Here is a 25,141-nt window from a genome sequence, read left to right as displayed (position 1 = left end):
CACGGGAAGTAATTGCTCCCAGCTTAGATGAACAGCGTGACACTCAGCCTTCTTGTTTCAGCTCTCCTACTGCAGATAGTCTCTGATGGTCTGTTTACTGCCATATTTTTTGCGTCTTTTTGCTTTTTTGGGGTGGTTTTGCTATTTAAAGTCAGCCCCCAACACTGTCTGGTGTTCTTAAGTGCAAGAAGGCTATGATGTATTTTATGGAGAGAACATGTATGTTAGATGAGCTCCATTCAGGCATGACATATGGTGCTCATGGCTGGGAGTTCAGTGTTAATGAATCCACAGTGTAGAGTGAGTGTCTTTAAACCGAAACATGTAAAACAAGGTGGAGTCCTCATGAGTTGACCAGAACCTGACCCTGTATTTCCCCCAGGAGCCATGGTTCCGTGTCCTCGATTGCAGTGTTCACGTGACTTTATGGAACAGCACGACTATGATTAACAAGAACTGGCTGGGTTTCTTGCTCTCTGCAGAGAGACTGACTTTGGTTTGAATGTCTGTGCAGAGCTGCAGGCTCTCCATTTGCAGCAGGTAGTCTGAGCTGCTGTGCTTGCTTGCTTTCAGTGCATGACCTGCGACAACAGATGACAGCCTTGCAGAGCCAACTACGACAAGTGCAGCTGGAGCGCACAACACTGACCAGCAAGCTGAAGGCATCCCAGGCAGAAATTGCGTCTCTGCAGAATGTCCGGCAGTGGTACCAACAGCAGCTTGCCCTGGCCCAGGAGGCCCGGGTCAGACTGCAGGGCGAGATGGCCCACATCCAGGTACGTATGGCCCCTGACATGGCCTGGCAGGTCATACCTCATGTCTCATGTGGAACAATTGGATTTTTCCTAAATTAAAAAGACTTTTTTTTTTGGATTTCACAGATATATTTTTAAAAAATCTACTAACCGCTCAATTAGCCATCCTGTACAGTAACTGCCTTCCATAACCTTCTGACACAGGGAGTCTCACAGTTTCTGCGTGAGCATTTTTAGTTCTAAAGTCCTCCTCTCTGGAACTTCTTGTGTTCTGACCAGTGAGTCTCATCCCCTCTGGAGGATTCCTTTCAGGTTTGAACCTAGCTCTCAAATCCATGTCTGTCTGGGCCTGAGGACTCTCGTACCCAGCTCCCCTGCCCTGGTCACTGCCCTCCTGTGACGTGGTTTCTAATGTGCACAGAGCACGGCACATGTTACCTTCCTGGTCAGAGCCTCTCCTTTCTCCAGCTGCTTGATCCCCAGGTCTTTCCACTCTCTTTGTTTCCATTTTGTTAGGGTGCAGGCATGTCACCTCTGGTTCTGCAAGGTGGGAGAGTGTGTTGTTCCAGGTGTGCAGAGGAACTTGGGAGTGCTGTGCTTCGTTGTGAGGCCACTCCCTCTGGGCTTAGTGTGCTGTGGCGGTTCTGGAGGCACTCAGGACAGTAGGCAAGTTGCTGAAAGGCACTTTGCCCGTACTCGTTAGATTGATCTGAGGGTGCTGGATGGGGCCTGATCAGCTGAGTCTTCTTTTTGAATTTACCTGTGGGCTTTGTTCTCTCCTTTCTTTTTTTTTTTTTGTATAGAGAAAATTGTAGATTAATTGAAACTGTTTTTCAAGTAGGGGATGTAAAATGCTAATTCCACCAAATGCTCCCTTTTTTAAAATCTAAAGTCTAGAAATAGACAAAATAGAAGTGTTCCTAAATTTATATTACATATTTTTTAAGCTAAAGAACCATGCAGACAAGTATTTGTTCTACTTAGAACATACTTAGAAATAAATCATTGAACAAGTTAATGCAATTTTGAAGCTACAGTGCATTTCTTTGAGGCATAAAATATTTAAAGAGGCCAGATTTTTTTTCTTTTTTTAAAGATTTTATTTTGTTCCTTTTTCTCCCTAAAGTCCCCCAGTACATAGTTGTGTATTCTTTGTTGTGGGTCCTTCTAGTTGTGGCATGTGGGACGCTGCCTCAGTGTGGTTTGATGAGCAGTGCCATGTCCGCACCCAGGATTCGAACCAGTGAAACACTGGCCCACCTGCAGCGGAGTGCGCGAACTTAACCACTCAGCCACGGGGCCAGCCCCAAAGAGGCCAGATTTTTATGTCTTAACATAAATCAGAAATGGAATTCGGAAGACAAAAATAAGAGGAAGAGTCCCAGGGAGTGGTAGTTTGAGTATTGTGACTGCTTTTTTCACAGGCCTTTGGCACCCGGGTTCAGCATTCCTTGAGTAGGGTGTTTGATAGATTTTCTCCCTCTTTTCCCGGAAACATAGAAGTGTTCCCAGGAACATTCAGGAGGGAGGAGCATGCAGGGTAGTATTTATTCTTTCATTGCCTTGAAACACAATCCCAGCAGATGGCGTCTCCCTTGCTCTGGGCAGCTACCATTTAGACCCTGAAACTCACAACTTCTATCCACTTCTGGCATCTTTCAAGTCTAGGAGTGTTCAGGTTGGATCTGAAAGGGATGTGCTCAAAGGTCCAGTCCCAGAGCCATGTGCTCCCGGACTTCTCTTTACTGACTCCTCCTCTGGGGGCCTGCGTGTTGGAGTGGTGTAAACTTGGGCTCCTTTTTCTTGAGGAGACGGTCAGTCAGAGGGGGCTGACTATCTGTGATGGCTTGGGTCAGACCCTGGGCTGCATTGCCAATGCTGCTTCCTGGGAATGGCCACGATCAGCTGTCAAGTGTCCAGGACAGTCAGACACTGGCAGGGCAGGGCCTGGAATGTGTCTGGGCATAGTTGGTCTGTTCGTTTAATGGGCAGATTCCAGCCCTGGCTGTCCCTGTTGTCCAGGTCAGACCTCTCACCTTGGGACTCGCAGATGCTCCTTCAATGGGAATTTCCATGTAGGTCTTGCCACAAACTGCTCAGTCTTGGGGGTGATGACCACTGACTTCTGAACTGCCAGTTCACCCCTCCTAGGTACACACAACCAAGACGGCCTGAATGTCAAGGTGGCTGGCAGGAGGGTGGGCAGGGAGGCCCAGCGTGGTGGGGTCCTGGGGAGCTGTCCTCCCGGGGCTGTTGCTGGACAGAGACCCTCACCCTGGTGGCCTCAGGGTCTGGCCAGTCTGCACTTGGGCTTGAAATCTAGCAACTTTCTACCCTGTAGTCTTTCTCTTTGAAGGTTGGACAGATGACCCAGGCGGGCCTCCTGGAGCACCTGAAACTTGAGAATGTGTCCCTGTCCCACCAGCTGACGGAAACCCAGCACAGGTCCATCAAGGAGAAGGAGCGCATTGCTGTCCAGCTCCAGGGCATTGAGGTGAGGGCCGTGCCCCTTTTGGGGCTGTTGCGTCCTCATGTTTTTTGGGGAGGTTTGGGCCTTTTTTTGACACTGGTCAAGGTTGAGAAACTATGCAAATATGTATACATGAACATTAACATTCTACTTAGACATACGTATGTATGTCTTTAAAATATTATTTTGAACAACTTGCAGTGATTTAAGGTTTTGGGATTCTGTTCCTCACCTTCACTGTAAGCTCATCTCTCTGAATTGTCAGTGGTAACCTGGAGCTCTTCTCCTCTGAGCTGCCATGGGCCTGGGTTGCAGTGCTCGTCCAGGCGGTTGGGGTGGTGCGGGCCAGAGAGCAGGTAGGAGGAAGGAGTTTAGTATCTTGTACATCTGAGAGCATTTGAGAGCCTAGTGGTAATAAGCATTTTCTCTTTTTCTTTTTTTTAAGATTTTATTTTTTTCCTTTTTCTCCCAAAAGTCCCCCAGTACATAGTTGCATGTTTTTAGTTGTGGGTCCTTCTAGTTGTGGCATGTGGGATGCTGCCTCAGCATGGCCCAATGAACGGTGCCATGTCCACACCCAGGATCCCAACTGGGAAACCCTGGGCCCCCGAATCAGAGCGTGCGAACTTAATCACTTGGCCATGGAGCTGGTACCCAGCATTTTCTTGAGCACTCAACCTGCGTTACTATTTAATCCTCCAACAACCGTATGAAGTAGTTATGATTTTGGCCAGCTGCTTCCGCAGAGTATTTCCAAGGTAGTGGGGAGCAGTAGCTCTGACCTGTTCTCTTTTATAATTGTGAGACCCCAGATGATTTCTTAACCTCTCAGAGCCTTGTTCCCTGTTTTGTAAAATGAGGATAATAAAACCTACTTAGTAGACTTGTTGGGAAAAGTAAAGATAAAAAAGATATACGCCCTCAGGGGTGTACACCATGGCAATTTTGTGCTGAGAACGTTGCTGACCTTTCACCGTCCTTTGGAAGGTCAGCATCCTGTGACTCGTGTGGTCTCCCATCTCTCTGCTTCGTGCGTCTTTGTCCTCATGAATGACATGGATGATGGAATAGAATCATGTTATGTCAAGTATATACTTCAAGGGCTCAATGTCAAAGACCTAAAAAGACTTCTAAAGTTATAAACTAACATTTTTTCCCTAAGAAACACCTAGCTGTTGGGTCTTAGCTACATGGTCAAATGTAAGGAAAACCACATTTGTCCCAGGGCTCTAGGTCTCTGGTTTTACCAAGTGGTACCAAGAGAGAATCCTGTGAAAGGGAATGTTCATTTATCACACCCCACAAGTAGGGTCACGCTACAACCTGTCTTCACGTAAGCGGCAAAAATGGAGATTTCATCCGTCACTTTATCCCAGTTCTTAAAACTGGGTTGTCTCCTTTCTTCTTCCTTCGGCCAGACCCGAGGGTCAGCAGACGGAACCATGGACAGTGGAGTAGGTGGAGGTGGCCTGTCTTTTGGGCAGCAGATCACCAACCTTTTGCCCCCTGTTGCCCCTGGCCCTCCATTTGCAGGTTGTGGAGAGGAAGCTGATATGGATGAGTGCCTCTCACTGGAGTGACGGGTTTCTCTGCTTAGTCTGCTGTAGCTGTCAGATTATCCTGCTTTTTAAAAAATACTCTGTCTTCTCGGCCCAGGCTGACATGTTGGACCAGGAAGCCGCGTTTGTGCAGATTCAAGAGGCAAAAACGATGGTGGAGGAGGATCTGCAGAGGAGGCTGGAAGAGTTCGAAGATGAGAAGGAGCAGCTGCAGAAGATGGCGGCCTCGGCAGCTACCCTAGAGCAGCAGTTAGAGCAGGCAAGCACCTGCTGTGGCCTTGTATAGATGCCCCAGTGCCGCACGTGGCTGTCCTTGAGTGGCTGGGCTCGTATAGACACCCCAGTGCCACACGTGGCTGTCCTCGCATGGCTGTCCATTGGTCTGTCCGTCAGGATCATCTTAATGTCACCTCATCAGACTCAGCTGCTATTGTAGACCTACTAGGGGTTTGCTTCTATTGGCATTCTTCTGCACCAGAACTTGACATACAAAAGACTGCCTCTAGAATGTCCATCCAAATTATTTAAAATATAAACAGGGAAAAAATATAAACTCTTAATTCAAGAGCAGTCATATTGAATCTAGTTCCTTTCTTTCCAGGTGAAGTTGATTTTGCATCAGCGAGACCAGCAGCTTGAGGCCTTGCAGCAGGAGCACCTGGACCTGCTGAAGCAGTTCACCTCGACACAGGAGACCTTGCACACCAGGGAGCAGTCCCTGGGTGACCTGCAGACGCACTATGACGAGCTGCAGGCCAGGCTGGAGGAATTGCAAGGGGAGGCTGCTTCCAGGGACGACACGATTCGCTTTCTACAAAACGAGAAGATTGTCTTGGAGGTGGCTTTGCAAACGGCCAAGAGCACCAGGGAGGAATTTGATAGAGGAGCAAAACGCTTGGAGGAAGGTACCGAGGAAACGTCGGAAATTTTAGAGCAATTGAGACAAGAATTAGCCGTTAAGACCAGCCAGGTAATGCAGTTTGCTCTCATTTTGTTATGAATCGAAATTATCCATGTAAGAATTAATGCAGATTGTTTGTTCCTTTTGTTGAGCACCTTGTTTTATAAATGTGGAAGAATACTTCCAGGCCAGGGCCCAGGGCTCGTTTGGGGAAGGGACCCGCACCAGCTGGTGGTGTGCTTCTGGTCCTGTGTTCGGAGCTAGGTGTATAGATGCCGGGAACAAGGAAACCGAGTTGTGTTTGAGGCTTTGAAAGTAATCTACCAAGAAACAAGTTTCTATCCAAAGATGACTTGGAGCTCAGACTTGGGAAAAGCTTCATGGACTTTTGGCTTTTCCTTCCTGTGCTCCTGACTGTGGTGGGACCCACTGGTCACATTGGCAGGACAGTTGTAGTATGTGAGTGGTGCGGACAGGGAGATGGCCTGAGGGTCCGGATGTGTGTGGACATGACCTTGCACATCACGGTTGGGAGCTCTTGTGCTAACACTGTGACGTGACTTGACATAGGTGAATGTTTAAAAATACAGACAGAAGAAGAAAGCTACAGGGTGTTCAGGAAGTAGAGTTAGTGTCAAGGAATAATTTTGTCTGCAAATCCCATTTCATAAGCATTGAGTACAAGAGGAAATCAATAACATGTTGTCTTTGGAAGGTAAAATTAAAGGAGGCTGCGTTTTCTCTGTAAAGATTGTCCATGGTAAGTTACTTTCTCGGGTAGATGCACTGAGGCTGGTCATTGATGCAGTAGGGGAGGTAGTTCAGAGGAATTGTGGGAATTCTTTCCTATTAGTTCAGTAAGTGGGACATCCCATGACACTTGGAAGACTCTGACAGATATTTGGTGGTACTAGGCATTATTTATCATATTTGAATTTTGCCTATATTGTTATTAACGAAGTCACTGGTGCTACACTTTGGATTAAGATTATTATCCTAAAAACAGAGCAGGGTCTAGTGGTGGTGCCATTTCAGTCTCACTGGAAAGCTGTCTTTCCAACCCTGGAGGCTGTTTTCCTGACTCAGGGACCGAGGGTCAACCTAACCCTGGGAAGTAGAACTGAGCCATCAGCTTAACATCTGTACACGTGTGTCCTTCATAGGCACAGGGCACTCCTGGAGCCATCAGTGAAATGTCTGCAAACACGTCTTTTGTAGGTGGAGCAGCTACAGCAAGAGACTACCACTCTGAAAAAACAGACGCAGAAAATAAAGGAACAGTTTCTTCAACAAAAGGTAAAAGTGTGGTGTTGGTTTTCTTTATGTAAAACAAGTGTGTGAAAAAAATCCTGTATGGTTTAATCACTTCACTGGAACAAAAGTAAGAGGAAGGTAACATCTAGATTCTTTCCATTTTTAAAGGCACTTCACAGAGATTAAAATATGCACCTCATCCCTCCCTATTTTAATATCTCTAAAGTCAGGATGCACTTTCATAGTGGGGTTGATATCTGTGATTGCGAGGATCATGCCCTATTGTCATGTCAGAGAGAGTGTGCATCACTGGCACGTAGGCCGAATTTTCTGTTGTTTTTTCTTTTTTTATGCTTTTTAGTGAGGAAGATTCACCCTGAGCTAACATCTCTTGCCAATCTTCCTCTTTTTTTTTTCTCCCCAAAGCCCCAGTACATAGTTATATATCCTAGTTGTAGGACATTCTGGTTCCTCTGTGTGAAATGCTGCCGCAGCATGGCTTGATGAGCAGTGTGTAGGTCCACATCCAGGATCCAAACCAGCGAACCCTGGGCTGCCAAAGTGGAACGTGCGAACTTAACCACTCAGCCACTGGCCGGCCCCTGAGTTTTATGTTTAACATGTCTTTGAAGAAATTGCAGCATAATCCATCATTGAAATAAGCCATGGTGTATGCACAAGGGCGTGATGTACATTTTCTGTTAATGAAGCTTTCATCTGCTGTTGGAGGAATGAGTGTCAGGTGGCGCCAAATGCCAAGGGTCTAAGGAGGGACAACCCCCTGAGGGAACGTTGTAAGTGGTGTTGAATTTTATTAGTGAGATACAAGCAAGGGCAGTAACTGTTAGACGCCAGGCAGTGAAACTGAAGGGAGAGGAATTGTCAGATTCCTTGGAGACGATGCAATAGTTCAGGCACCCAGCAGCTGACGTGACTGCTCCTTGCATCACCCAGGCTTGTTCAGGTGCATAATGTTGTATCTCAGTTGATGGTGTCTGGGTTTTGGTGAAATATATTATCTCTAGCCCCCAAAAAGTTATGCCCTGGATAAGTAGTGAGCATTTTTGTTTAAGCCATTTGACCCTTTGAAAGACCTCACCCCACTCTGGCTGAAGCGTCTGTCTTGTTGGGCAGGTGATGGTGGAGGCCTACCGGCGGGATGCTACCTCCAAAGACCAGCTCATCAGCGAGCTGAAGGCCACGAAGAAGAGGCTGGACTCGGAGGTGAAGGAGCTGAGGCAAGAGTTAATTAAACTTCAAGGGGAAAAAAAGTCCGTGGAGATGGAACATTCACGCTTGCAGAAGGAAGTGTCCCAGGTCCATCAGCAGATGGCGGATCTCGAAGGGCATCTCCAGTCCGTGCAGAGGGAGCGGGACGAGATGGAGACGCACTTACAGGTTTGGGCATGTGTTAGATTTGTGAAGGTACAGCCAAATATGCCTGGGGGCTTACTGTGGGTGGGGGCATGGGGAGAGGGTTTGAGCAGACAGCCTAGAACAAGGCCCTCCTGGAGCTCATGTCCAAGTGGAGTAGACAGGTGAGTCCGGGCAGGATACACCTGTGAGGTGGGCACAGCTGTTAGAGGGACGGGTTCTGGGAGCTGGCATTTGAGTTCAGAGTTCAGCCACCATGCAGAAAGCCAGGGAGTCTCCTGAGTCTGAGGGGACCACACAAAGTCCCAGACAGGTGACCTGGTGCATGAGGAAGGCCCTGGGCCAGCCGTGGTTGCACTGCAGCAGCTGGTTCAGGCTCTGGGCTTTAAGTGCAGTGGGAGCCAGCAACGGGCCGGGAGCCAGCGACAGGACTTGATGTGCACGTGTGAAGGTCCCCATGGTTGAGGGCGGGCGAGTGTGAAGGTGGGAGCCTGTGAGAGACATAACCCAGCAGCTTTCCCCTTAGCTGGTCCTTCCCAGTTATTCCCTCCAAAGCTCCGGTCACAGACAGCTCAGGACACTTTTGACCTCTATAAAGTGATCATTTATAAAAAGGGCAAACCTCTCTGTCAGGATTTTCTTCAAAGCCCATGTCCTCAAGGGTGGTCCTGAAGTGGCGTGTTTACCCACCAGGAAGCTGTCCGAGAATCAGCTGCAGAGGGAGGGCTTTTGTTCCTCATGTTGTCTTTTTCCTCCCTTCTTTTGAAGTCTTTGCAGTTTGATAAAGAGCAGATGATTGCTCTTACAGAGGCCAATGAGGTGCTCAAGAAACAAATAGAAGAGCTGCAGCAAGAAGCCACAAAGTGAGTGGGCCGTGTGATATGTGCTGGCTGGGGGCACAGGCGCAGGGGGCAGTGAGCTCTGCTGGGGGTGTGGCACCCACCGGGGGCCAGGGAGACTCCTGAGGACACTGTTCATTAAACCCTTGCCAAGGAGAAGCAGCTCAGGGTCTGCTTATGGGAGACCTAGGGTGTCCTGCTGGAAGATTGATTCCTTAGTGATTTGGCGGAGATACGTGGATGTGTTAGTGTCCTCCCCTTTTGTGTGTTTTTGTGTGATTTTTCGTGTTGTGCGCTTGTTGCAGTATCCATCCCCCTCCTGCTCCCGACAGACCAGCGTTTGCATTCGTCCTTCCCACCCCACACGCACACACAGAGGGGGGCCCTGGGGCCTTTTCATCCCCATGTGCATCCCGCCCTGCTTTGCTTTATCACCTGGTGATTTACTCGTGAACCTGTTGGTTGCATTTATTGCTGCTGTTCGAGAACACTGGAAGCGTTTCTATTTGGTAGGAGAGGACTGTTCCCTCCCTCACGACATCATTTAAACAGCTCCAAGGGGGGAGCAGGGTGACTTAACACGGACCTGTCCTGGGGAATTGGGTTCTGGGCAGTGCGGTCGCTGGAGAGAGGGGAGCTGGGGGCAGATAAGGATGGACTTCCAAGGCGCACTTCACCTTTCCTTGGTGTTCTGTGCTAGAAAGCTGGGGCTATTGCCTTGGAGGTGAGTTCAGACTTCCTTCTCTGTCTCCTCTGTCGTGCACTAGGGCCATCACCGAACAGAAACAGAAGATGAAGCGGCTAGGCTCGGACCTGACCAGTGCTCAGAAGGAGATGAAGAGCAAACACAAGGCTTACGAGAACGCCGTGGGCATCCTCAGCCGCCGCCTACAGGAGGCCCTCACGGCCAAGGAGTCCGCAGAGGCAGAGCTGAGCCAGCTGAGAGCCCAGGCAGCCGTCAGTGGCAGTGACCTCACTCTGCACGTGGGTAACCCATCTGTTCCTGGCCAGTCAAGGGGACTCAGTGTAGGGACGTGACATTTACAGACATTTCCTATTTGAAACTGTCATGGAAGAGTCTAGAAAAGAGAAGCAAAAGTAGCAAGTGGGCAGCTTTTCTTTAATACCCTGCATGGTATCAACGTGCCTAGGGACTCCACAATGCACATACGTTCTCACTTCAATCTCTGCAAACCTGTGATGTGTGTGATGTCACCTCTTTTTCCTTGGCTCAGGCACCTGGGTCCTCGCCATGAGGAAGCAAGGCAGGGTCCGCAGGTGGTCTCCTTGCTCGCTCCTGTCCTTCTCTGCCCCTTCAGTGTATGGGGAGGAATTTCTGTGAGCCGATGAAGTACTGTGAGCAGCGTGAGAGGGGCCTGAGAGGGTTCAGGGCATTTGGAGAGCCCAGAAAAGCTTTTTGGAGGAGGCGACATTTGAACTGGTCTTGAATAAGCAGGAGGCATTGGAGTGGACAGGGGGCATCTCAGCAGAGGAGTGCTTCTGTGCAAGGCATGCAGCGAGATGCTGTGTGGTGCGTCTGCATAGCTGGGGAGGGCGAAGGGGCTGGGTGGGGAGTTTGGACTTGATCTTGCATGTTACAGAGAACAGACTGCATGTGACAGAGAGAGATGCTCACTCTCCTGTCGGTAGGACACTGATGGGCAGTGGTTGAAGGACGGCTGAGGCCAGGAGAGGCTGTGACAGGGAGACCAGCTGGACTCTCCTGCAGCAGCTGAGCAGTGACGAGAACTAAACAAAGGCAGCAAAATAGGAAACAGGAGGGGCGGATGGGGAGGCATCTCTGAGGTGGCAGCAACCAGTGGCACTGGGTGGTCACCTAGAGGGAAAGCTGTATGTGTGAGCGCAGGGTGGGCCAGGAGCTGCGGAGTGGGCAGGTGGCCCCCAGCATCCAGGTTGAGGGTGTATTGCAGGTGGCTCTGCTGACAGACACCGTGGCATCATTCTGGAAGAATCAGGGAAGGAGGTCATAGCAGGATAGAATTGGCTGTAAGATGCTCAAGTTCGGAAGGAAGAGGGACCCTGGACATGGGGGAGGGAGCGCTCTTCCTCTGTTGGCATCCCGAGGCAAAAATCCGTTTGCTTTTGGATTATTGTTAGGATAAACAGGAGTGGATGGCATCCATGAGAAGGGTGGAGGACGGGGAAGCAGGACAGGAGCTCTTAGCTTGTCAGGGGGTTTGTGTTCATGTGATAAACCCTCTCAGACTTGCTCAGAGCCTCCCAGTGTCACTCTGTCCCTAGGAAATGAGTGTCCTGGTCTCCCCACATCCCTGCCAGCTTTGGATCTAACCACTGTTTCCTTTCACTTTGCCAGTAGGTGTGAAATTCTTCCTGAGTAAATTAATTTGCATTTCATTTGTTAACTCTCCAGTTTGAGTCATTTTACTTACGTTTGGCAGTTCTATTTCTTCTTACATGAAGTTTGTTTCTATGTCTTCTCCATTTAAGAATTTACGAGTAGGAAGAGATTATTTCATAGCATGGTGTTTTCTTACCAAAGTGAATAAATTAAATACTCCTTCTCACCTGCTGACTTGATAAAATGTTGAGAGGGGAGAATTTATTCAAATGTAGTTTCTCTTCTACTTTAGAGTATTTCTGTTTGTGTTCTTAATTCTTTGGCTTACACGGTCCCAGTGGTAGGATGTAAATGCCTTGTAGGATCTGTCATCCCCCTCCTTGTTGCGCGACCTGTGGCAACTGAGCAGCACAGCCCAAGAGCCAAAACCCTGGTTCAGTCTGCACTTCACTACTTGTAAGGTGGGGACCTTTGGCAGTTTACTCACCTTTTTGATCCTCAGTAAAATGAGACCAAAATGAGGTAAATTACAGAACCTCCTCCTTAGGATGGCTAAGTGAAGAGACACTTCACTTCACAAAAGTGCCTGCACCATAGCAGTAGCAAGCATGTGTATCCATGTACATGCATGTTCACACATGTGTTGCACACCTGTGCGTGTATGTGTCCACGTGTGTGCACATATGCATGTGCATGCAGACACGTGTAGTGTTACCTGGTGGGCCTTACTTGTCACAGATACTAATTTATAGCTCTCATCTGTAAGTCAAAATGTTTTTGTATTTTCAAAGCATTTAACTGAAAAAGTTATTTTGTTTGTGAGTCCTTACTATGTGCATGCTCTAGTTGGTTAGTTAAGTCCATTAAAGGGAAGGGAAGTGCTGTCAGGAGCACGTCACCTGTCGAGTGTGGTCAGCAGCCTCGTATAGGTACGATGCAGGGCTACGCAGGGAGGGAGGTCAGCACCTGTCACGCAGCCGTGTGGAAACCCATGACCAAATCCACCTTCCTGTCCTGGCTGTCAGGAGAGAATCCAGGCCCTGGAGGTGGAGCTGCAGACAGTCGGCCACAGCAAGATGATGCTGGAGAAGGAGCTCCAGGAGGTCATCGCCATGACCAGCCAAGAGTTGGAGGAGTACCGGGAGAAGGTGCTGGAACTGGAGGACGAGGTAGGCTGAGCTCCATTGTCGCACAGTGAGTGGACAAGCCATGCTGCCCCAGGTGCAGCTCTGGTGCAGAGAGAAAGGGGCCCTGGAGAGTCAGAACCAGCCTGCATGCTCGGCATCACCACCCTGCATTTCCATGCACAGTCTGACTGCTTCTCTGGATCTCTGACCAGCCCACATGCGTGGTGACACCAACTCTGGCAAGGACGATTGTGCTCACTGCCTCTCCAGTGTGGTGGTTGTCAGAGTTCTTAGTGGCAGTCCTACTCCTGGTTAGAATGCAAGAAACGCAGCTCAGACTGGCATAAACTTTTAAAAGAACTCCACAGAACTCTCAGACCCAGAGACAGTTGTGGCTTCACGTTATGCGCCACGCAGCAGATGTCACCAAGGGCTCTCCACAGGGTCCTGAGGTCCCAAGATGTTCTGTCAGGAACTGCAGGGCCACATGCATTGTTCACCATCTCTGTGTCACACTCAGTTCCATGCCCACCTGGGCTCTGACCTTGAATGTGCTCCAGAAGCATGTGGTCCCCAGGAGAAAGCTGGGCTCTTGGCTGTGGGGGTGAGGGAAGGAACTGACTGTGGCCGCTGCAGGCCTCCCAGCCATGAAGTGAGGGTGTGCTGCATCCTGTGTGGTTTGCGGGTTGTTTGTCGTTGTGTTTTAGTTAAGCAGTTTTGTTTCTGGTGTGTGATAGCTCCATTACCCAGAACACATAATTGCATAACTTCACAGTGACTTTGATTTGTTTCAGCTTCAAGAATCCAGAGGCTTTAGGAGGAAGATAAAGCGCCTTGAGGAGTCGAATAAGAAGTTGGCTCTTGAATTAGAGCATGAAAGAGGGAAGCTTACAGGCCTCGGACAGTCTAACGCAGCTTTGCGGGAACACAACAGCATCTTAGAAACAGCGCTGGCCAAGAGGGAAGCAGACCTAGTTCAGTTGAATCTTCAGGTATTGAAACTCATTTACCAGAAGCAGGAGGAGACTTGCTATAGGCTAGGTAGCACTCTGAATGTCAGCCTGTATGGTCTGTATTTCATCGTGACGGTCACCTGCAAGGAAGTGTTACACCCTCACCTTAGAGCTGTGGAAACAGAGGCTCAGAGAGTCTGGGGAAGTCCCAAGCCCCATCTCCCAGCCCTCAGGTGGGCAGTAGAGCTGGGGAGATTCTAACTCCCCCATAACTAAGTTGTGGAAGTACTGTGCTCAGTCCATTAGTCTCCCTGTGGGTGGGTGACTCCCAGTGCTGCAGATGGGACCATTTCCCAGCTTAAGGCAATAGCACTGTACCTAAGGGACACTTACCTGAGGGCCTCGTGTGATTCAGAACTGGGGTTTGAACCCTGGCAGGGCTCTCGCTTCAGACCCTATTCTCAGCTCCTCAGGCTCTGCAGCCTCTCTGGGGACTGAGGAGAAGGCTAGGCGTTCAGGGAACTCTTCAAATGGTCAGCGGCCAAATGCCCTCTGCCTTGAATTATCCACCCGTTAGAGAGCTTACCCGCCATTCTCATACCTGCTGCCTCACCACCCTGCATTGCCTGTCTCACCACGGAGGCATTTACATTTAGAAACCCTAATTTATATGAATCTTTTGGGTTCCTGGCCATATACTTGTGTACGATCATGTGATCATGCTCCTGCTATCTCAGATTTCTTATAACAATATTCTCCAGCAATGGAATTCTCCCTACTTTCCTGAATTGTACACTAGTTGGTATCGTAATGTGATGTGTGCCACTGTCTTGCTAGATTCCCCGCATAGTGCTGATCAGAGTGGCCCGTGCTTTCTCCTGTGGCTCTGCAGGATTTTGAAATTTGATGTCCTTCCTTGCTTATCTCTCCTGCAATGTGCTGTAGGTGCAGGCAGTTTTGCAGCGCAAAGAGGAGGAGGACCGCCAGATGAAGCAGCTTGTCCAAGCCTTACAAGCCGCGTTAGACAAAGAAAAGGTGAAAGTGCACAACCTCAAGGAACAGGTGTGTGACCAACTTCCAACTGGTTTTAAATTGTAACTTCATACACCCTTTGGAATGCAATTTTTCAATATCTAAAAACTGAATATGGGTACCCTCGACACATCAGTTCCCTTCCGGGAGATTACTGTTTGAATACGTTTGCTAACGTGTCCAAGAACAAAGGTGTCATCACAGTGTTGGTGACAGTGAGAGCCTAGAGAGAGCCCTGATGTTCATAAGTAGAAGGGTGGGCTTAGATTAAACTGAGACCTGGGTGTGTGTGTCTAAGACATGTGCATGGAGCTCCATAGATGCGTGTTTTGCCAGAGAAAGATATCTCGCATGTAGTGTTGACTTAGAAAAGCAAACTGCAGGGCCAGCCCGGTGGCACAGCGGTTCAGTACGTACGTTCCACTTTGGTGGCCCAGAGTTCGCCGGTTTGTATCCTGGGTGCAGACATGGCACCGCTCATCAAGCCATGCTGGGGTAGGTGTCCCACATATAAAGCAGAGAAAGATGGACACGGATGTTAGCTCATGGTCTGTCTTCCTCAGCAAAAAGAGGAGGATTGACAGGAGATGTTAGCTCAGGGCTAATCGTCCTCAAAAAAAAAAAAAGAAAAAAGCAAACTGCAGAACAATTATGACCCCATTTGTGTTAAAAAGCCACCAGGAGAGATGGTTGTATAGGCCCTTTGCCGTTTTCTGCATAGGGAGCAGTTTTCTTCATGGGCTCCTCCTCTTGCCATCCAGCAGAGAGGCCTGCCCTGCCCCCACTGCAAGCTAGAGTAGACCTCAGCCTCTGCATGTGCCCATCACCAGCCCTGTCTGCTGCTGCTGGAGGCCTTTTTCCTGGTTAGAATGTAAGCCTCCTGGGATGAGGGCTTTGGCTTATTTACCCTCATGTCCCCATTGCCTGAACTGAGCACATGCTCAGAACATGTTTGCCGTGTGCACGTGTGTGCAAGAGTGAGCGTGACCTGGGTTATATCATGTCCTTTAGAAATTTCTTCATGATGATATAATAGAGATAGAAAAATTGATCTTTATTTTTTGGATGAGACAGTACTACTAGTTTTAGGATACGATAAGAATTTTTTTTTTTTTTAGAGATTTTATTTTTTTCTTTTTTCTCCCCAAAGCCCCCCAGTACATAGTTGTGTATTCTTCGTTGTGGGTCCTTCTAGTTGCGGCATGTGGGACGCTGCCTCAGCGTGGTTTAATGAGCAGTGCCATGTCCACGCCCAGGATTCGAACCAACGAAACACTGGGCTGCCTGCAGCAGAGCGCGCGAACTTAACCACTTGGCCACGGGGCCAGCCCCTGATAAGAATATTTTAATGTGAATAATTATTGGCTTGTTCTTGGCTCACATCTGCCTCATCTGCAGTCAGTGTTGAATCCTCGCGAGGAGCAGCTGTGGGTCTGACAGCTCTGAGCTCTGCTTCTCTGTTCCCTGCCTTAGCTTTTGCTCTGTGCTCAGGTATCACTTACTAATTTTATTCTCACCCTAAAGAAGTCATAGCTAGGAAACTCATAACTAAAAGTGCTACGGGAAGATGATGTATATGTGACTTGATGTCTCTTTTTTAAAGGCACTAATTGTGAACGATGCTTATTTATTTCTCTAAATACAGTTAGTCTGGTTGTCCTGGTTGTAAAAATAGTACATGGTAGTAAAAAAAAAAAGTGAAAGAAGATTGAAGTACAGGTTATTTTGAATCTCTACCCAGTGACAATCACTGTTAATATCTTCTATTGGAGTTTTTTTTTAAACTTGTTTATAAGAGTTCTTTCTATATTCCTCTGTCACTTATTTTCATTAAAACTTTTTTAAATGAAGTGCTTGCTAGTGGGATTAAACTAGAAAACTAAATTATTGGAAAAGAAAATGGAAAATTTTGTTTTTGAGAATTTGCTTGTCTCCTTGGAAACCTTGAGAGAAACTATTGTCATCTAGGAAAAGTCTAGGTATATCATAAATGGGTAATAATCAATAACTTAATTACAGTTAGATGGTATGATGGAAAAGTAGATTTCTCCCAAAATACATGAGCTATAAATAAATTTAATAAGAAATAAGCAAGGGCCAGCTCAGTGGCGTAGTGGTTAAGTTCGTGTTTTGCTTTGGTGGCCCAGGGTTTGTGGTTTGGATCCCAGGCTCTGACCTACACAGCACTCATCAAGGCACGCTGTGGCAGTGTCCCACCTACAAAATAGAGGAAGATGGGCACAGATACTAGCTCAGGGCCAATCTTCCTCACCACCACCCCCCCCCCCCAAAAAAGAGAGAAATATGTAGATATACTTGAATAAGACTATAAAAACTGTTTACACCAAGAAAACCTTGAGCATGTTTGTTCATTCAACAGGAGGTAGCAGCTGTATTCCCTTGCAAGCATGTGTTAGGTACTTTGACTCTTCGTGGGGAACTTGAAAAGCTTTGGAAGAGAAACCTGCAAGAGCGCTGGGACATGAGTGGGGCTGGGCGGGCTCCCTGGTGCGAATGCCGCACTCGGCACTCTGCGTTGGTCTTGCCCTTTTTCTGATGGTGCTGGTCCCTTTCCTCTAGGTTGCTGCTGCCAAGGCAGAAGCAGGGCATAACCGCCGCCATTTTAAGGCCGCCACCTTAGAGCTGAGCGAGGTGAAAAAGGAGCTGCAGGCCAAGGAACACCTGGTGCAGAAGCTGCAGGCAGAGGCCGATGGTCTGCAGTGAGTGTCCGGGCAGGCAGAGGGTCAGCTTTGTTCTGGGGTGGGCGGGAGCGCCACCACCAGATGTCCTCATGAGGATTCTTCTCCGCCGTCTGTAACCAGGACATTCACGTTAAAGTCATGTATGTTTTAGCAAGTCGCTGAGTACTCTGGAGGCACATCTAAGAAGGAGAATATATCTGATTCCTGTCTCAAGAAGCCTGTAGCTTAACTTGAAAATTTCCTTCCTGACACTGCTGTCCCTACTCTGCACCTTGCTTGTCCTAGTTGACAACAGAGAGAGCCCCAGTGTGAGGAACACTTTCCCCAAGGGCTGTCCCCCCCACCGAGGCTCACTGTAGGCTCCGCTTAGGGCAGCCTCCACTTACTCACGTGCAGGGATGCATGTTAGGCACTGCACATGCACTGATCCCTGTGGCCCTTTCCCTCCCACCGAGATCTGTAAAATGAGCTAACAAAGCATCCCTCTCAGGGGGTTTTGTGAAGGTTAGTCAAGACAGTGCATCGCAAAGCTCCTAAAACAGTCTCTGCCCAAGGCAAGCAGTATGTGAGTTTTTGTCATCATGAGCCTTAGCCAGGACGGATAGCATTCAACTGACAAGATTCTCAGAGTGGGAGGGTAAGTTAGAAGAAGGCTGTAATTTCGTTCTTCCTTGTTTTTATCCTAGGATTCAGGAGGGGAAACATTCCCAGGAAATAGCACAGTTCCAGGTGGAGCTGGCAGAAGCCCGGACCCAGCTTCAGCTCCTGCAGAAGCAGCTGGATGAGCAGCTGAGCAAGCAGCCTGTAGGAAACCAAGAGGTGACCAGCCCGGGCAGCTTTACACCTGCAGTTAACAGGACTTACAGAGCTAGACTCTGCTGGTTGACAGATTCAATTCCTTCATTCCCTGTCTACTTGGAAAGGGATATTTATTTTTTCTAAGTATGATATTAAACGATACACAGAGATCTAGTTAGAGCAATTTTATAGTGCAAGAAAGCTACTTTAAAATTCTTTTGGTCATGTGGCTTTTTCCCTCTAGATGGAAAATCTCAAATGGGAGGTGGATCAGAAAGAGAGAGAAATCCAATCCTTGAAGCAGCAGCTGGACTTGACTGAACAGCAGAATAAAAAAGAAGTGGATGGAATACAGCAGCTGTTACAGGTATCTGTTGTAGAAAGGCCATGGGGCAGAAATCAGAGGCAGCATTTCATAAGGTAGTTGATAATCCTAACATGAGTCCACCTACTGTGCCAGGCAGCATGCTAAGTATGTAGCAGGAGTTCTCAATAAATTGAATGCTCCCACCAAACCATTCTGTAGACGTTATCCCATTTCAGAAAGAAGACCAGGTCACCTAGCTGAAGGAGGCTGACCGGAGACCATGCCCTGGGCTGAGCTGTGTGAAATATGTCAGGAATAGGATCTCATTAAGTCCAATAAATGAGAGTACATGTGAAAAGTTCACCAACCTATGATAAACTTCTCTGTGAAGAAATATATGTGTAGTCTTGACTATTTGAGGAAAGGATCAGGAACATCTCTCTTGCTAAGATTCCTCTTTGTAAGTGGATGGCTTGAGTAACAATTAGAATTGATTTATGTTGTTTCTTAGTAATGGTTAGGCTTATTCTAGTAGCTGACCTCGAAATTTAAACAGATGACTCTTGGAGTTCATTGTAGAACGTGGACATAGGAATACTACTGGTTCCTCAGCAGAGGCTCTGAAATTTGGATGAGAACATTGAGGACATGAATATAACTGGATGTTTCACAGGCTAGCCTGCTGGAGAGGAAGTTGTGCTGAGATGGGACATCATGTGCTTCATCACATAAAAATCAGAGTTCTATTTTTAGCCTCTTAGAATTGTGACGTACAAACTAAGATGTTAGCAGTGTGTTTAAGATCTTTTTGCTTTTAAAAATCTATGACTTCACTTTAGAATATAAAATCTGAGTTGGAGATGGTGCGGGAAGATCTGTCCATGACCCAGAAAGATAAATTCATGCTTCAAGCTAAAGTGTCTGAACTGAAGAACAACATGAAGACTCTACTCCAGCAAAACCAGCAGCTCAAGCTAGACCTGCGACGTGGTACAGCAAAGACGGTATCAGGCTCCCCACCCCTTTCAGGTCAATTTGTTTGGGCAAGAGGTTGGTGGATTTTCTAGTCATTCAGACATAAACTTATATTTAACCATCATTGAGCAACTATTGAGTGAAAATAAATGATGGTGGAGTATTCTGCTCAGACAGTAGGTCAAATGATGTTATTTTGGTGTCTTTTCCAACAGAATGTTTGCTTTTTATGAATTCAGATGCCATTTTATTATAATATGCTTTATAAACCAAATGAGGGGATTCTTTGCATGTGTTAACAAGAGCACCCAGCCCACTAGGCGAGCCCAGCAGGCACACAGCAGCTGTCAGAATGGACTTGGGGGCCCAGGGACCCCTGAAGCTGCCATCACGAGCTCTGCTCAGACTCTGCCTACCTGGCATTTGTTTCTCTACTCAGTCTATACAAATATATTCCAGGTCCAATGAAGTTGCTCAGACTCAGAGGTTTATTTAGCATCATTTCCCTGTCCCTGGAAAAAGTTTGAAGTCCTAGACAGGGGAGTCTTATGGAGTTGGAAAATTGACTTAATTTCTTAGGGTAACTCAGAGTTAAGGACATGGTCTTTCTTGGAAGCCCCACATGGGAGTTCTCCTTTGGGATTCAGCTCTGTCCTCCTCAGGAGTGGACTGCATTGTTTGTGCTCTGTTACGTGCCTTAGGAAGATGGCCTTTTATTCAGCCGGCATTTCCTCAACTCCCATGCCTGCCAGCTCTGCTGGTACAGGATGAGGGGGACGTGCCTTCCTGGAAGACATGTGTGGAGCTGGGGAGGCAATTCTGAAAGTTCTTGTGATGTCACAGACCAAGTAGGGGAGGGGGCAGTGGTATCAGCCTCAAGTGAGAGCTAACTGTGCTTTTAAAATCAGAGAAAGGAACTGAAAGGCGAGGCCAGCTCTTCCAGCCCAGTGACGCCAGTTAAGATTCCCGACTGCCCCGTTCCAGCCTCGCTGCTCGAGGAGCTGCTAAGGCCCCCACCTGCCGTGAGCAAGGAGCCCCTCAAGAACCTCAACAGCTGTCTCCAGCAACTGAAGTATGATCTGTGTTCTGTTCTCCGTTTCGCTTAGTCTTTAAAAATAAATTGCATGTTTAACTTGGAAGAATCTTCCTTGTTGCCAGCATTGAATGCTCAGCAAAGGCTGTTAAGTGTGTTAAGTGGGGCCACTCAGCCTCTCCATCCATATTGTAAGGTGAGAATTGCCTAGAGCTAAATTACCCTGAGAAGACCTTAAGTCACCAGGACCTGAGCCCTTAGAAACACCAAAACTAGGGGCCAGCCCGGTTGTTCCACTTCAGCGGCCCGGGGTTCGCTGGTTTGGATCCCGGGTACAGACATGGCACCACTTGGCAAGCCATACTGTGGCAGGCATCCCACACATAAAGTAGAGGAAGATGGGCAGATGTTAGCTCAGGGCCAGTCTTCCTCAGCAAAAAGAGGAGGATTGGCGGCAGATGTTAGCTCAGGGCTAATCTTCCTCAAAAAAAAAAGAAACACCAAAACTGGACATCTGGCACCTGCCAGCGTGAGGCCAATGTTTGGAGGGTGTGGCCACATGGTGACATCTTTTTTGACCCTGTGAGTGGAAGCCATGTGTGACCCTTGACTCTGTCTTTCCCACATTTTCCCTGATCAGAAGCCTGTGTGTGCGGAGGCTTGCAGCCTGTTGGCCTCTGCACGGTACAGAGAAAAATGCCCAATAGTCCCTTAAGTTCTGTGACTACATCAGTGTTGCTGGTCCAAGTAGAGAAGTTCTGTTGGTCCCTGAAGTCACCACAGATGCATGAGCAAACTGCTGTCCAGTTCAAGCTTGTTAGGATTGGTGTCCGTGATGGCCGCTGCGTCTTGGAGAAGCAGCGGTGTCTTTCCTGATTCTCCTCTGACTGGTGTTTCTTCCTTTGCCTCCCCTGTCTCCCCAGGCAGGAGATGGACAGCCTGCAGCGCCAGATGGAGGCTCATACCGTCACTGTGCATGAGTCGCTGTCCTCGTGGACTCAGGGGGACCCTGCTGCTGGCCCCGCTCTCCCCGAGGATCACGCCAACCCCAGGGGAGACACAGAGCGACACAGCCAGAGGGGGACCTCCAGAGAAGGGCTTGGAGCAGCGACTGCCGAGCATCCCCACCCCGAGTGTTTGTAACTACCCAGAGGAATATTCTCTTATCAATATTATTTATTTGACCATGTCCTCTATGTTTTTCTAAGAGGTGAAATTTAAGTTTTGTGTTTGCCTTTCCAAGGAGTAAAATAACAGAACAAGAGGCAAAGGTTAGAGAAATCGTCGTTTCCAGATCACAACTAGCTTTTCCCACAAAATGACCAAATCTTAAAAACTTAGTTCAGATCTCAGTGAGAAATTTTTGAATGTGTCTGAAGGGTTATTTGCAGAAGGAGAATCTTACAAGTGACAGTAGACGCTGCTCTCTGAGGGTAACGCCAACCAGCTCATCCCTGGTGGAAACACGGCCGGGTCTGGTTTCTCACATTCTTCTTTGGTTCAGTGAGAGCTTTACCTCCCTGCAGAAAGGAAACTTTATTTGCACCTTTGGTTTCTATTTTATTTTATTTTCAATAGCCATCCCACCATAGGATGTGTATATAAATACAGAAAATCATAATCTAATCTTTAAAAAGTATATGCTCGCATTATTTAAGAATGACTCGAATTGTCTTTTGATTGATTGCCTTTTGAAAATCTGCTGTCAGGAAATAATGTACATGTAGGATTTAGGGATATCAGTCAGAAATTATATTTTAAGAAATATAATTATCTTATTTACTCTGCCTTCTAAAACCAAATATTCTTAGAGAGGGTTTTTTGTTGTTTTTGTTTCACTTTATTTTTGAGGGCCTTTTCCTTGTCACAAGCGCACGATGCCCACCCATCTGACCCCTGGCCCCGCGCAGCCTCACTCACCTTTGCTGACCCCTGGGCATTCCTGGCAGCCACCAGGATGCCCACATGGACGCTGAGGTCACCACACACTGACCTGTGAGGTGTGGGGAGAGGCCACAGGAGAGGAGAGAACGGTGAGGAGGAAGAGGAGAGGGTAGAGCTCTCTGCAGGGCTCCAACCCAGGTGACAAGGCTCCTCCAGGCCTTGCACTCTGTACCCCACATGAAAATGTCCACCAGGGCCTGTGTGGTCATCAAGAGAAAAGCTGGACTCCGTGGTGACTTCAGATGGCTTAGAAGGTCCTTTAAACCCTTGTCTAGAGAGCAGTGAGGTTTCTAGAAGGGACAAGTCAGCAGTCTGGGGAAAGGTGACTGAGCTGTCCCCTGCTCTCCATAGTAGAATGCCTTATTTGAAATCAGGCACCCTAAGTATGTGAGATTTAATTGCATACGTTTTTCCACCTGAAATACTTAAACACTGCAGAAACTGACTGTGAGACTTGAGGTTTCTAAGTTTGTCCTCCTATTTTGCTAAGAAAATCTAAAATAGTATTTATTATTATAAGTTAGAGAAGAGAGAGAATGGGTCCACATGGCCTCCTGTGCAGATCTGCTGGTCTGAAGATGAAGTTTTGAAGTGTGACTGATCAGGCCAGATATGCTCATGTTGATATATTACTTGTGTCTCTTTTGTGGAGAAAACAGTATGGTATTTTTAAGCTGTTTGTGTTTTCTTATAATATGCTGTTAGCGGGTTAATTGGTAAGGTTAAAGTAGCATTAACCTCAAAGATGTTTAGTGTTTAAAAAAAATTCCCTAGCAAGTTTTGGAACTTCTAAAATACATGTATCATTTGTACAGGGTTAATATTAGTACTTGAAAACTTCATTATAATTACATCCTACTTTTCATCTTACCTTGGAAATCGGTTTTGACAAAATTGTTTTTGTACCATTAGAAAAGAAAAATGGTAATTTACGTTCTTATTTACTTTGGCTGCATTATCCTGGTTTAATTTTAAAACCAAGAAATAACACTTAGTCTCATCCTGTAGCTGCTTTCTCTCTCCTTGCTTCCAGAAGGTCTTCCAGTGAATGCCGTTCACTGTGTATAATTGTTCTTAGGAAGGGATAAGCTAATTTTGAATGTTTCCATCACGTGAAAGCCAATCTCTGTTCCTCACCCCTTTTTCCGTACTTTAGTTACCCTCCGTGTGCATGTGTGTGTGTGTGCATGTGTGTGCACGCTTTCAGCAGCCACACCTCCTCTGGCTTTCTGTCGTCATCCTGTACCCACTTTGTCAGTCCCCATCTTTCAGTTCCACAAGTGCCCAGCCTGTCTGTGGTCTGAGCTCTCTGGCTGTCCCCTGGCCCACTGTGCTCCTGGGGCTTTCACGTATGGCCCGCTGTTGCCCATCTGGGGCCTTGTGTTCAAGCTGACATCGCCTTTGGGCTTCCTTAACAAGTCACCCGAAAGAGGAAGCTGGATTTCTAAATTGCCTGCTTTTGATTTGTTGAGGGTTTTTTTTTTTCCTATCTCCAAGGGATTTTACTGGCACTTCTACCTCTCAGAGCTAGATTCTTCAGTGAATAATGTTTGAAATATTCTTCTATTGGCAGAAGTGAGAATTAGGAATTTACTCATGGAAAACAGTCAAGTGTGGAGTATTTATAAAAACAGGCTGGCCACTGCATTTCATTGGTGTATATTATCCCTCTTGTACGATGAACACTGTGCATCATGTCTTCACTGCAGAGAATGTTGGCTCGGACGCTTTGTGGTATCGTTACTTGTTTTTCTCATGTTCCAAAAAAACCTTACTGCAGTGTGGTTATCATTGATTTTTCCACGGTACACGTCAGATAGATGCCACGGATCTTAAAGATTTATACACCTTTGTTCTACTATTTGGAAGGTCTAACAGGGAGTGTTTTTGATAGGATATGAAATGGCTCTTACTGGCCTGGGGTCCAGGTAACGGGACTGGGCCTGCCAGGAAGACAGCCTGCGGTACTCTGTATTAGGAAGATTCTCATTCACCTCTTTCTCAGTTTAAAGACTTTTTGGTATAGGGATATCACAAAAGCCATCAGCCTGCAAAGTCACCATGACATATATTCCTACTTCCGTGAGTATTTTTTTAAACAAAAATTCAGTGTCGTGTGTAAAGATTTCTAGTAGTGAAAGGGACCAGTGTATCTGAAAGAGAAATGTCCTTGAGCCTTCCTCAAGGATCCCTTTGACATGAATAATGCTGCAATGTGTGAGACATTCTGAGCCTTATTCAAGCAAGTTGATTGAATCCACATTTCAGGCAAATCTCATTGTATGGTGGTCTCAGGTTATAAGAGGATCCTTGAGGGTAATGTTTTAGAGGGTCTAGAAAACTCGGTGGTTTTAAGTTATTCATTTCTATTAAAAATTTCCTCATAAAAGGGAGTCCTCAGGTTGGGGCTGTTCAAGGGAAAGGTGTCGCCATGCAAAACAAATTGTAACTTTAAAAAGCATGTTGATTTTTTATAAATTTAAGCGTGCTTGGGAATTCCTTAAATTTTGTGCAATAAACTATTTTTTGTTAAAGATTTTCATATTTCATTGGGGGCTTCATTTTAATATTTATATTGTCATATTTTGGAGCAACTTTTATCTCATGTTGTTACAAACTCTGTTCAAATACATGTCTTAAAAGAGAATTTTACTGTTCTGCCAAAGTTTTAGACAGGCTGTGAAATCTAACTTGTTGTGGTTGCTTTGGACCACAGCAGAACAGTAGCATCTCTCCCTGTCTCTTCCCTGTTAGTCACACTTCACTTGTTACCATATGCAAGTAAGTATAAAGGAGGG

The 25,141-nt window shown here is 47.1% G+C and overlaps 1 protein-coding gene across 7 annotated transcripts in view; it reads left to right on the top strand.

The window, feature by feature from the left end:
- GOLGA3 (golgin A3) overlaps positions 1–24,879 on the top strand; it is a 46,724-nt gene extending 21,845 nt beyond the window's left edge. For 6 of the 7 annotated variants that reach the window (XM_070629416.1, XM_070629418.1, XM_070629417.1 and 3 more), the window contains 17 exons: positions 574–776; positions 3,112–3,249; positions 4,882–5,043; positions 5,386–5,754; positions 6,904–6,981; positions 8,074–8,337; positions 9,082–9,176; positions 9,920–10,136; positions 12,498–12,641; positions 13,394–13,591; positions 14,498–14,614; positions 17,165–17,304; positions 17,973–18,105; positions 18,329–18,451; positions 19,231–19,395; positions 20,275–20,438; positions 21,323–24,879. In XM_070629416.1, coding sequence (XP_070485517.1) covers positions 574–776; positions 3,112–3,249; positions 4,882–5,043; positions 5,386–5,754; positions 6,904–6,981; positions 8,074–8,337; positions 9,082–9,176; positions 9,920–10,136; positions 12,498–12,641; positions 13,394–13,591; positions 14,498–14,614; positions 17,165–17,304; positions 17,973–18,105; positions 18,329–18,451; positions 19,231–19,395; positions 20,275–20,438; positions 21,323–21,542 — 2,930 coding nt within the window. In that variant the 3' untranslated portion in view covers positions 21,543–24,879. Of the gene's footprint in view, positions 1–573; positions 777–3,111; positions 3,250–4,881; positions 5,044–5,385; positions 5,755–6,903; positions 6,982–8,073; positions 8,338–9,081; positions 9,177–9,919; positions 10,137–12,497; positions 12,642–13,393; positions 13,592–14,497; positions 14,615–17,164; positions 17,305–17,972; positions 18,106–18,328; positions 18,452–19,230; positions 19,442–20,274; positions 20,439–21,322 lie in introns of all 7 variants that reach the window. The other variant, XR_011542511.1, reaches the window with a different exon arrangement.
- The last annotated feature ends 262 nt before the right edge of the window (positions 24,880–25,141 follow it).

Source organism: Equus przewalskii, chromosome 7 (genome assembly GCF_037783145.1).
Source record: "Equus przewalskii isolate Varuska chromosome 7, EquPr2, whole genome shotgun sequence".
Lineage (NCBI taxonomy): Eukaryota > Metazoa > Chordata > Mammalia > Perissodactyla > Equidae > Equus > Equus przewalskii.
Note: the sequence above shows the minus strand (reverse complement) of the source record. Positions and strands in the feature narration are given on the sequence as shown.